General features: G+C 43.5%; 1 protein-coding gene across 2 annotated transcripts; it reads left to right on the forward strand.

Moving 5' to 3' along the window:
- The first annotated feature begins 4,249 nt into the window (after window positions 1-4,249).
- spry4 (sprouty homolog 4 (Drosophila)) lies at window positions 4,250-10,137 on the forward strand. Of its 2 annotated transcripts, none has more exons than XM_089017437.1 (2): window positions 4,250-4,506; window positions 6,379-10,137. In XM_089017437.1, exon 2 carries the CDS (start codon window positions 6,430-6,432, stop codon window positions 7,540-7,542), a length of 1,113 nt encoding a protein of 370 aa, XP_088873563.1. In that variant the 5' UTR covers window positions 4,250-4,506; window positions 6,379-6,429; the 3' UTR covers window positions 7,543-10,137. The 2 variants fall into 2 exon arrangements, with proteins under 2 accessions (XP_088873563.1, XP_088873564.1); XM_089017438.1 differs by lacking the exon at window positions 4,250-4,506 and adding an exon at window positions 5,159-5,288.
- The last annotated feature ends 2,506 nt before the right edge of the window (window positions 10,138-12,643 follow it).

The following is a 12,643-nucleotide window of genomic DNA, read 5'->3' on the forward strand; positions in this document are numbered from 1 at the left end:
TCTTTGTGTAGCATCTCATTGACGAAGCATTATCCTCGTGTAACGTTCCATTGTGAACAGGCGTGTTTGTATTGTTTAATCCTGGTTTAAAAACAGACATTGATTACATTAATTATAATGAAAAATGTTTGATTTTTCGAGCAAATCAGTTTTCAAACAGGTTTCAGGAACAGATTATGGTCCAAATCCGAGGTTTTACTGTACCACGTTCACATATTTTAAACAAGACTGTTATTCATGTCGTTGAAATTGGGTGGGGTGTTGTTATGTTGTTGCCTCAGTTGAATTAGAGACCCCCAAAAAAATCCAAGACAAAAAAAAATATGTTCCAGAAGCAGATGGAGCTGTCCGTTATGAGTCCGTGGTGAGCAGATGTGGCCGGAAGGAAGGCTGAAAAGTAGTGGGGGAGGAAGGTGGGTGTCTCGGGGATGAGATGCGATGGGATGGGAAGGGACGGAATCCGGGGGAGATTGACCCAGAGGCCTTTCCCCCATGTGTGCATCGTGCGCCTGGATAATCGCACCAACAAGTCATCAACACTGAAACAAACACTCCGTGTCGAGTCATGTTGGACGAGCAGCTGCGCTGTTAGAATGATGTCACGTTTGCTGCGCGTGCGCTCTCATTCCAAAAGAAATGTGGAATTGCCTCATTAACTCATTCACTGCCATTCAAGAATTTATTCGGGATTTGAAAATATGACGTCGAGTGGCATTCTCAAAATTGTTTGGGTTTTGTTTTTTCTTGTTTGGGTGCCTATAAAGCGCTGGCCATGACCTGTGGCTACGTGTTTTTCTTTTCCACAAAGGGGCAGCATTTCCCTTTTTCCCATGTTCGCGATTTGTTCCGGCTTCAGCTGTTGTTAAAGCGCAATATGTATGATTTGGATTGTATTTTGGACAGGCATTCTCATTTGAAGCTCATATTACTCCAGACCCATACAATTTAGGAATTAACTCTTTTTTTCTGATGAAAGAAGAGACTTTGAGGTTTCTAACGCTGCATTGAATTTTAATGTAGTCCTAATATTCAATATTCTGTGGGTCCTGGAATTCAAGTGACAATGACAAAAACCCTGGCATGGGAGTGGACGCATTTTTGCAAATATCTAGCAGTGAGTAAGTTATGGATAAAAATTGCAACTTTGTCAATGTGGCAGACTTGATACTCGCTCGAATTTGGCATCTGTGTTGAAAATCCAACATGGCATCCCCTTTACGATTTCTTATATTTTCTTTTTCATATCCCGAGATGTACTTTTATGGCAGACATTTAAAGTCACATTACACTCGAAGGTTTCTAATGCTGTAATGAATGTTTATGTAGACCTAAAACAACATTCTGGGGGACCTGGGATTTGAGTGACAATGACAAAAACTCTGGCACTGGAGTGGACGTTTTTGTACGTATCTGGCAGTGAATGAGTTAATAAAGTCTATGTATCCCTCATACCATCTCCATAACCATTTATGTATCAATACGCACTTTTATTGACATGAAACAAATCGAGGCTTGACATTTCAATAGGTTTTGATTGCTTCTGTATGTAAACTGCCATGCAAGGCCTACATTGATCCACGCACAAATAACGCACTTCCCTCTTTCAAAGTGTCTTTGTCCTAAAAGCAATAATCCCAATTTGGAGGTGTTGTCGTTGCCATGGTGATGTATTCAAACTCTTAACAGGGGCAACCTTTGGCTGGTTAAAAGCCCCTATCTGAAGGAGGTGGGGGGAGGGAAGGGAGGGCATTAAGGGGTTGTGGGTGGTGGGTCTGCAGCAGACACACGCACGCACACACACACACACACACACACACACACACACACACGCACGCACACGCACACACACACACACACACACACACACACGGATGTCAAAGAGAAAGGAAATTCACACTCATTTCCTGCGTGTGGTTTCGGTACAAATCAACAACATCCTGTCCTTTTGTGAATCCTGCTTGCCCTCATGCTGGGTTGCCCTCCTCAACACCACCACCATTACTACCCCGCCCCACACACACACACACACACACACACACACACTCACACACACACACGCACACTCACACACTAATAAAGGTAGCAGCCATCTACTCCTTCCCCCGCCCTTCCTTGTGTGCGTGTTCTTCACACTACATGTACATACACCTCATTTTGCACAGGAAGGACACCATGTTTTGAAAGTCTTGGATTGTATTGGATTGGATTAACCTTTAGTCTCAAGAAATTTACATTTCACAACAGCAAAGTTATAAAACGAAGAGGAAAGGAAAGGAAGAAGTAGAAAAACAAATGCAAGAGCTGCTGTAAAGGCAGCTATCTTGAAGTTAAAAATAATAATAATAATAATAATAATAATCACAAATAATGTGACACAACACAAAAGACACATACAGGCATTCAATCCTTTTTTGGTTGTTTTTGTCTTGTTTTGTGTTTTCTTTTGTCACTTTGTGTTGTTGTGCATCGTGTGGAACGGATACAGATTGTTTTTCAGCATTTTTGACCACGACATTCATCAAGGAGGAGACTGTGCTGAGCGGTTGTGCCTTTTCGGCAGCATGAATATGCCAGTACTGTTTTTGAAAGGGAGGAATGTCTGAGCCATTCGACTGCCATCGCTGGACACCAAAGGGGCCATTGTGTTTTTTTTGCGCCTGTAATGGGCAGCATCTTCACAGCCCCGCTTTGTTTAGCAGAAAGGTCAGTGCTGTTGGACAGTCTGCGGCTAGATGGATGCATGGCTTGGGGAACCCTCGATAAGAAGAAAGGAGCGTCAGCGCAGAGCGCCGATGCGTATGTGGAACTGTTGCGGCTTGGAATTGAAGCAGATTTATGTGGAACAGGAGGTGTGAGACAATCTCTTTCCGTCAATGGATGATACAGCTGCGTGTTTGCTTTCAACATTTAGCTTGTAGTCGACGTGCACATTCCACCATGATGTCCCTGATCCACTGGTGGAAAGACACTTTGAGCCTCTCCTCTTTCATCTAGAACTGCTTCATTTCATCACAAAGAGGGTACAGCAAGTCCTGAAGAATGAATGTCTCTCTGTGTCTTTGTTTTGTCATATTGTCTCTATGCTGTCATATTATTTGTTATTTTTTTTTTTTTTGTTCTTTTGACTTCAAGACGGCGCCGCGAGAGTGGCTGCCTTTCCAGCAGCTCATGTATTTTATTTACTACTTTCATTCCTTTTATCACTTTGCTGCTGTGAAATGTAAATTTCTCCACTGTGAGACTAATAAAGGCATATCCAATCCAATCCAATCCAATCCTAAACACTTTCTGCATCCTCTATGTTGTATAAGGCAGTGCTGGATGAAAGAGGATCAAAGTGTCCTTTTTCCAGTGGATCAGAGACGTCATAGTGGGATGTGCACGTCTGCTACAAGCTAATTGTTGAAAGCAAACACAAAGTTGTAGCATCCATTGACAAAAAGAGATTGTCTCACATCTCCTGTCCCATGTAAATCGGCTTCAATTGCAAGCTGCGACAATTCCACAAACTCTTGGCTCTGCGCCAATATGTCTGTATTGCATTGTATTTTGGAGAGTCACCCTCATTTCAAACTCATAACTCCAGACGACGTAATTTAGGAATTAACTTTTTTTTCTGAAAGAAGGGTGTCTAAGGTTTCTTACGCTGCATTGAATATTTATGTAGTCCTAAATGACAAAAACCCTGGCACTGGAGTGGACACATTTTTGCACATCGTCTGGCAGTGAATGAATTCACAAGGAAAATTTAAACATGAATCAAGAAAATAGCCATTCTGGATAATCATGGTGGACATTTAGAGCCCCCTTTAAAATGCTCTGCTATGGAGCATCGTGGATGTTAAAAAAAGCAAAGACTGCTGCTTTATGAGGAGATAAATGAATTACAGGAATAAATGTATTTATGTAAATCAGACCTGACATTGCCCTTGTGAAGACAAAAAATTGCCTTCTTCTCTCGTCTCATTCCTCATTCTTCCCCATTCATTTAAAAAAAAGCTATCACGACGCATGCGCAGAACCACTCGGAATCCTCCCCATTCATAAAAATGTAACCTCCCGAGTCCCAGTCCCTCCCATTCACAAAAAAACACGAACGAGGCAACTGCGCAGTACCCCTCCTCCACTTCTTCCCATTCCCCTTCCTCCCTCACCCTCCCATTCATAAAAAAAAAAAAAAAACTCGGCCCACCCCACCCCTTCGTCCTTCCCCCCCCTCCTCTCGAGGAGGTTGCAACATCACATCCAAAAGCTGCGCGTCCACAACCGCAGTCGCCTTTTTACGCACCAGCAGGCACGGAGAGGAGAGCACGACAGAACGCGTCCTCTCTCTAACCCCCTCCCCTCTCACATTTTTTAATTCTTGCTTTTCCCCCCTCTACACTCCTTTCCATCCTGTTGGACTATTTAACACTGGAATTGGAGCTATACTCGCCACACGTAGCCGATTGGGAATAATCGACGTGTTGCGCAACGACGAGATGACATTTTTACCCGGAGAGTAACGTAAGTACTCTTGGTTCAACGCGGATGTTTAACAAGAAACAAAAATAATGATTACAATTGCACTAAAGGAGTAATCGCCAGTATTTTGCAACAAGCTCCAGTCGTGTTTGCCCTCGGAGTCAATATTTAACCAGCGCCAAGCAAAGTTGAGGGCAGAGGAAGGCGAAGTTATTACGTTTAATGTATAAAAGAGGGGGGCGGCGGATTATTCCTTCTCGAGTGTGATTTTTTAACTTATTGATTATACAGAAATGTTATTTTAAAACAAATATGACAGGTGCCCCCCACCAACAACACCCACAAGTCGCTATCAAACATATGACAATGCGCCATTAATTAATGAATACACTAATAAATAAATAAATAAATAAATAAAGCGAAAGACAACAGATGTGTCTTTTTTTTACGGATGGAGGAGCAATCTGCCAACATTTAAACGCATCCGTTCGCCATTTCCGCCCCATCAAGGTTAACCCGTGCCCGGCCATTTGCATACATCACGTGTAACAAAGCCCATATAAACACGCTGTTATAGCGATAAAACGTCCGCCTCCGGGTTTTATGACTCAGTCCATTCACATATCGAAGGGAAGGGCGGGGGTCTGAGGGGGGTGCACACACACACACACACGCACACGCACACACACACACACACACACACACACACACACACACACACACAGGCTGGCGAGTACATAAAGCTCACGCACGCACAGTTCCGGCTTATAATGATCCCGATTTGATCACAAGCGTGTGGTCGGGTGCCAGCGGTGCAACAACAGGTTTGTCAAACTGGATTTTGCACATTCTTTACACATGAGTAAATCAAAAACAACAGCAAAAAACGTGCACATGGGAGCGCTTTTATTCCATATCTTGGCTAGAAACAGCATGAAATGATAAAACAAAAACGAAGATCGGGTTTTTAGACGGTGAAAACGTCACGTTGAATGCGAGGTTGCTAAAAGAGAGAGAGAGAGATCGTCATGACTGCAGCGCTTTGAGTCATTCTCGCAACTGCCAAATGCAGCCAAGCAGCGATTATTCACAAAAAAACGAGGCGGCAACCCCAAAAATACGAAGAATCATTCAGAATTGGAGCAATTTGCCCATAAATAATACCAGTTAAAATGAAAGGAATATGAATAGAAGATCCAAATCAATAACATAAATACAATTCGCTTCCTTTCTCTTATTTTTCCATCTTTTTTTGTTCTTTGCATCAAAGAAGGGTGTGGAGTTGGGGTGTGGGGGTCTTTCAACATGTAAGTCCCCGTTCTGTGGTGCTTCCTGCTCTTTTGAAGCCAGGCAAAAAGAAAAAAAAGCAGACATGGAATTCCTATCAAGAATTAGAAACTGACATAAGGAGGTGTGTGCCCCGCCATCGTTTTCGTGTCGGTTTTTATCTGCGTTTTTTTTTTTTTGAATCGGGGGATTTGTTCATACAATATGAACCGATAATAATACTGGCAAATGCGCGGAGGTGCGACAGAAATGGGAAATGACAGGAAGTATTTTTTGTGCGACAATAGGAATCCCCAGATATCGTGCAAATATTCCCTCTTGTGAGTATGAACGATGTATGGATGGCAAAAGAAGAATTATATTTTAAACTGTGCCGTTTAATGTAGGTTCCGATGAACAAAAGTGCTAAATTGCATCTACGTGCTAAACAGCTCAAACGCAAGTACAAGGTGCAGCGGGTCCTAGGTTTATGATTTAATACCACAGATGTCATTCAGCATTGAATCTGAAAACGCTGTAGTCAGGAATAAAGTCAGTTCACAAACCGACGACTCCTGGAAAGGCTAAATTCAAAGGAGACTTTAAACCGGATGCCTGATGACTTCACTGTCCTTTCTTTCATCTTAGTTGGGCTACTTGCCGCTTTAAAGTGACGACGTGCCAGGTACCAACCAACACATGGAGTCCAGGGTTCCTCACCACATCCCCGGAGTGTCGTCCTCCATCGTAGCCCAGCCTCTGCTGGACAGCCGAGTACCCTACGGGCGCCTGCAGCACCCCGTCACCATCTACCCCATCGATCAAATCAAGTCCTCGCACGTCGAGAACGACTACATCGACAGCCCCGCCGTCATCTCCCAGCAGCCGCCGAGTCAGAAGACGGTGAACAGACGGCTTCACTGGGCGGGTTCCAACCAAGATGGTTTCGTGGGGGCCAACCACAACAACCATCACAATCACCAACATCACCACCAGGGTCGGTGCGAGCCTCACCACGACAACACCACGCACCCGTGGATCTCCTTCAGCGGGAGACCCAGCTCAATTAGCAGCAGTAGCAGCACCTCGTCAGACCAGAGGCTGCTGGATCACGCCGCGCCTCCCCCCACCGTGGACCACCACCCGAACCCGCACCCCCACCAGGGCCTCATCAACACAATCACGACTAGAACTCCGGGCTGCTTGGCTTCCTCTGAACCTAAAGCCCCCGCGTCCTCTTCTTCCACTTTCTCCTGTACCTCCTCCTCTAAATCGCTGGACCTCAAGTCCGGGAAACTGCCCGCAGGGAGCCAGCAGGGATCGGCCCTGATCCCATCCTCCCCAGCTGAGAAGAAACACCTCCTCATCTGCGAACACTGCGGCAAATGCCGATGCACCGAGTGCACCCTTCCCCGGACCCTGCCCGCCTGCTGGGTCTGCAACCAGGAGTGCCTGTGCTCCGCTCAGAGCCTAGTGGACACGGCCACCTGCATGTGCCTGGTCAAGGGGATCTTCTACCACTGCACCGAGGATGAGGACGACGAAGGCTCCTGCGCCGACAAGCCGTGTTCGTGTTCTCAGGCCAATTGCTGCGCGCGCTGGTCCTTCATGACCGCCCTCTCCGTCGTCCTTCCCTGTCTGGTGTGCTACCTGCCGGCCGTGGGTCTGGCCAAACTCGGACAAAAGTGCTATGACAACGTCAGCAGGCCCGGGTGTCGCTGCAAGAATTTGCAGGGCGGTGACCCGGCGTGTAAAAATGGAGGCGTCGAAGCGAAAGCGGGAACACTTGAGAAGCAGCAGCAAGGGTCATGATACCAGGACATCCTGTCTGCCGTTGGCCTTGCTTAAAAACAAACTGGACAGCACCGCAGGACATGTTCAATCTCGAAGGACTCCTTAACCCCATTAATCTGCTGGAAGATGACTTGTGTAAAACAAAAAAAAGGTACTTAAATAGCTTCTCAGCCTGTTTTTGAAAGGCTTGATAATTAAATCCGAGTATTGGCTAGTAGGAAGAGTCGACGAGCTCTTGGGTTAGAAACCAACAGCCGAGGACAGACCGCAGTTTGGGTTGTTTTGCGAGGACAACCAAAGGCACATTGTACCCTAAGCTAACTTTGTAACTAACCATAAAATGACTGTGGGATATTAGAGCGACATAGAGGCTAAATTATGGAGAAAAATATTGATGTATGGCCCTTCCCTGACCCCAAAAAGCACAGCCTAGTGTCTCGCTTTGAACACCAACAGTCGAAACGCGCTAGCTTGGTAATGCTAATATCCCTTATATTGCCACAGATTGTCATTTCAAATTCCCCCCAGAGGCAAATAATGGATTATTCTCTAAAGTATCGTAGACTCAAACCTCAGGGACAGTCCTCTAAAGCTCTAGAACATGTGTTGCATTCAAGATTGGAAGTCGGGGCAATATGCCCTTCGTAGCTTGGACCTCAGAGTCCAACAGAAGGAAAAAAAATAATGATGAACTACTACCAAAAAAATTTGAATGCAAAACAAGTTGACCAAGTGCAGGATGCCAGATTGTTGCATACAGTATCTGTGAAGTTGGGTTTGGAGACGACGGTACTCCCTACTTTGAACGGTGATTGTACAAGAAACATCCGACTTTCCACTTCCTCTTGAATGTCGCATATGAGTTGCTAAGCTAATATCAACTTTGCACCGAAAAATGAACAAAAGGAAAAATGCTAGATAGTACGGCGATAGCTAATAATTGTAAAAGTAACAAACAGAAATGTGTTACCCAAATGGGAAGGGGGACGGTATTAAAGACAGTATTCGGTCAAGAAGATAAAACAAATAAAAATTAAACCTGCCACTTGCACAACACTGTTTTTTTTCAGAAAGTGGAAGCTGACTCCTATTAAAGAACGTTCTAAAGCACATTACGAACCACCTCAGCTGTTCCGAGGTATGTGTGCTACTTTTAGCGCAGCCCGAGTGTCTTCATCGTCATTAGTGCCACATAGCGTTCTCTTTTAAAGTCTCTTTTTGTGGCTTGCATGAGGACTTTTTTTTTTTGTCTTTTTGCCACAGGAAGCGAACGTATGGTAGCATGTCATCGCTGTCCGAGGTTATCAACACAGTGGTTCTGCACTAATGGGGAGGGGCGGATAATAAGAACAATTTCTCCCCAACAAAATGAAATAAAATAATTTAAAAAAAGCATGCTGCCCTTTAAGACTGAAGGCATTTTGTGTTTTCGGCATCAAGGCGATATTTGGTCTTTGTTTTCCCGTTTTTACGGTAGACTGCTAAACTTCTTTGCTCACTGTTGTCTTGTTGCACAAAGCTGCTTACACACTGTCCATCGAATGTATGTGGCAATACTCTTTTTTTAAAAAAACTAACGAAAAAAATTCTGTTTAGAAAAAAGTGCCAAAATCGGGGAACAGCGGCAGAGCGTGTGGACGAAAAAAAAAATCACAGACGATTTTGTTTAGTAATAGAAGCTATGCAGTTGAACGAGTTATTTGCTGTAAATAGTTTCACGTTTGTGTTGTTTAGAGGAGAATACTTTGAAATGTCCCGGAAAGGTTGCATGGTACACTATAACTACGACTAAATACAAAATACATAGAATATATTAGTTATCTATTTTGAGGGTTAAAAAAAAGCAGTTTGACGATTTCTGTGAGAGGAAGCACTTGAATTCGAAAAAGTGTACCCCACAATAAAATATTTTTATTCTTTTTCTTGAATTGGATAAAAAACTCCTGCTGCCGATGCCCTCCGTGGCTCATTAGCAGACGACAGCTAAGCTAACTCCCTCGTTGGTGGATTTGTTGAGTGCACAGAGGGAACACAATCCACCCGTGTCTGGATTGACTCATTTCCTGCTGCTTCCCCTTCTTTTCAGTCTTGATTGACAAACACAGCTGCTCTGCATACATTTGTGCCACAGTTCAAGGTTGTGTTGTTGCCACCTGTTTTGCCTGTCTTTCCCAACTGTCTGCCTTTTCGAAAGCTGCCTGGCATTTCACGTGATATATTTTACATCCAGTAAATCCTTCAAATGACAACACTATTATTATTATTGTTTTGGTTTATTTTTTCCTTGGATGCTAAACCGCCATCGCCCTTTCCACCCGCGTCGCTCACTTTGGGGGCCAATTATACTGATTATGCCTTTGCAACAGCAATTGTTGGGGGAGTGAAGCAGTCAGTGCTTTTTTTCTTCTTTTTGTGTTGGTTTTGTTGTGTTTAGATATAACAGAAAGGAGAAAAAAAAGCTCTCATATAAAAAGTTTTCCCTTTATAGATATATTTATTTTGAAGTTCTATTTTATATAGTATTTATTTAGATGCCAACTTTCTGTTTGTGAAGAAAGCTCATGTTGAAATGGAATGTACATTGACAATGGAAATATATATTGTTAAATACAACCGACTGTTGTTTTTGCCTCTTTTGTCCACTCTTGTTAGGGGAACACAAAATGTAAACATTCACGATAGGGGCAACGTTCTTCAAAAATAATTTGCTAAGCAAAAAAGCCAGCACTGGGTTGGGTGGATGGATGGTTGAATGGATGGATGTGTGGAGGGCTAGCTAGATAGCTAGCCAGATAGCGAGCTAGCCGGATAGATAGATAGATAGCCAGGTAGATATAGTCACATTGATAGATAGCTAGATAGCCAGCTAGATAGCCAGATAGATAGATACCTAGGTAGCCAGATAGCTAGCTGGCCAGATAGATAGGTAGCCAGATATCTCGATAGATAGAAAAATGTGCGAGCTAAAAAATGAGGCTAACATATTTAACTGCAAACAATAAGCCAAGTACAAAACTGCAATATCGACATCGAAGATCGATTCATTCCATCGATTATAAATTAACTTCAATATTGTTATGTAAATATACTCTCCACACATTGTGACTCAACTTTAGTTCTTCTATTGAGACTTTCGTGACTAACTGCTGTTCTGTGTTTCTTCTTTTATGGCGCAGCGTTTACAAGGGTTCTTTTTTTTTTTACATCACCGTGCGGACTTCCTGAATCGCACACTTCCTGTATGAGAATAGATCGCACTTTATAAAACATTGGCGAGGCACACAAGGCCAAATAAAGTGGCGAGCGTTACATAAGTCTTTGAAAATCGTTGTCAGATGCGAACGATGTCATGCGATTTTTGTGCATGTGTGTGTGTGTGTGTGTACGTTGTTTAAATGACAAGTATATCGTGTTAGTTCGTGACAATCTGGATGTGTCACATTCCTTTCTCCACAAGGCCCGCAAATGCTGTGATTGCACGCTAACGCTTCTGCGCTCTGGCCCACCTGTGCTGTATGTGACCCGAGGCCTTCTGGCGTCTCTTGGTGCACCCCACTCCCACTTCCTGCACCTTACCTACGACATTTACTTCCTGGGTGTTTACCTGAGCACACCTGGGAGTGACGAAAGAAGGTGGTGAATGTGTGAGACAGCAAGCACGTTAGAAAAAGAATGTCTTTCTTTCTCACACAAAAACACACACGGACACAAACGCACAGGAGGCCCTGCAGCTACAACTGCTGCTGCAACAGGTGAGCAACCTGCCTGTTTACCTGTCACCTCTGTCAACACACGCACACACACGCACGCACACACACACACACACACACACACACACACACACACACACACACACACACACACACACACACACACACACACACACACACACACACACACACACACACACACACACACACACACACACACACACACACACACACCTGCATTTTGACTTCCTTCACACCTACGTTGTGATCTCCACCCCCCACTTCCTAACCAGCCCGCATACTGATCAACACAGGAAGCCACCACTGTTTATGATCAACTACGATGTGAGGTGATGTACAATTCAATGAGATATATGGAGAGTTACAAACATATGATTCTACGCTTCATTTAAAATGTTAATCAATTTGGATTTTTCATCTGTTGGGCTGTGATGAGTGTGTTGTTGTTTTTTCAGCCAATCAGAATCAGAAAGTCTTTAATAGTCCTAAAATGGGGAAATTTGCAATGTACATCAGCAAAATTGAAAGTGGTCAAAAGATGAAACGCAGTATTCTCTGCACAAAAGAATATATCAGGAGACTGAAATGTACAACTGCACAAAAAAGTTTCAGAAAAAGAACTGTACATAGTGCATAATATAAAAATGGCTCTCAGTCGTACAGGAGTGGTCCATCAATAAGAAGGTTTCTTCAGCCGTCATCTGTACTTTTTTGAAGGTGTCGGATGTTTCGCCTCCTTAGAAGCCTCTTGGATAGGAGGCGATACGTCCGACACCTTCAAAAGTACAGATGACGGCTGAAGAAACCTTCTCATCGATACAGTATATAAAGCATATTTGATATATGTAACTGTATTGACTTGGCATAAGGTGGCTGTGCTATTGGCAATACGTGAGTCCAGGTTATTTTTTAACTCATTCACTGCCGTTCACACATTTATTCGGGAATTTAAAATATGACAGAGGGCCATTCCCAAATTTTTTTCTTGTTTGGGTGCCGATAAAGCACTGGCCATGGCCTATGGCAATGTTTTTTTCTTTCCACAAGGGGGCTGCATTTCCCTTTTTTTCCATGTTAGCGCTTTGTTCCAGCTTCAGCTGTTGTGAAAGCACTTTTTAAAGCAATATGTATGTATTGCATTGTATTTTGGACAGTCGCCCCAATTTCAAGGCCATATAACTCCAGACCCATATAATTTTGGAATTAACTAAATTTATTTCCGATGATAGTAAAGAGTGTAAGGTTTCTTACGCTGCATTGAATGTTCATGTAGTCCTAAAACTCAATATTCGGTGGGTCCTGGAATTTGAGTGACAATGACAAAAACCCTGGCACTGGACAGTGAATTAGTTATTCTAATACATTACAATCATCAATTTATGTCATAG

Source organism: Hippocampus bargibanti, linkage group LG16 (assembly GCF_051943395.1).
Source record: "Hippocampus bargibanti isolate YZ-2025 linkage group LG16, ASM5194339v1, whole genome shotgun sequence".
Lineage (NCBI taxonomy): Eukaryota > Metazoa > Chordata > Actinopteri > Syngnathiformes > Syngnathidae > Hippocampus > Hippocampus bargibanti.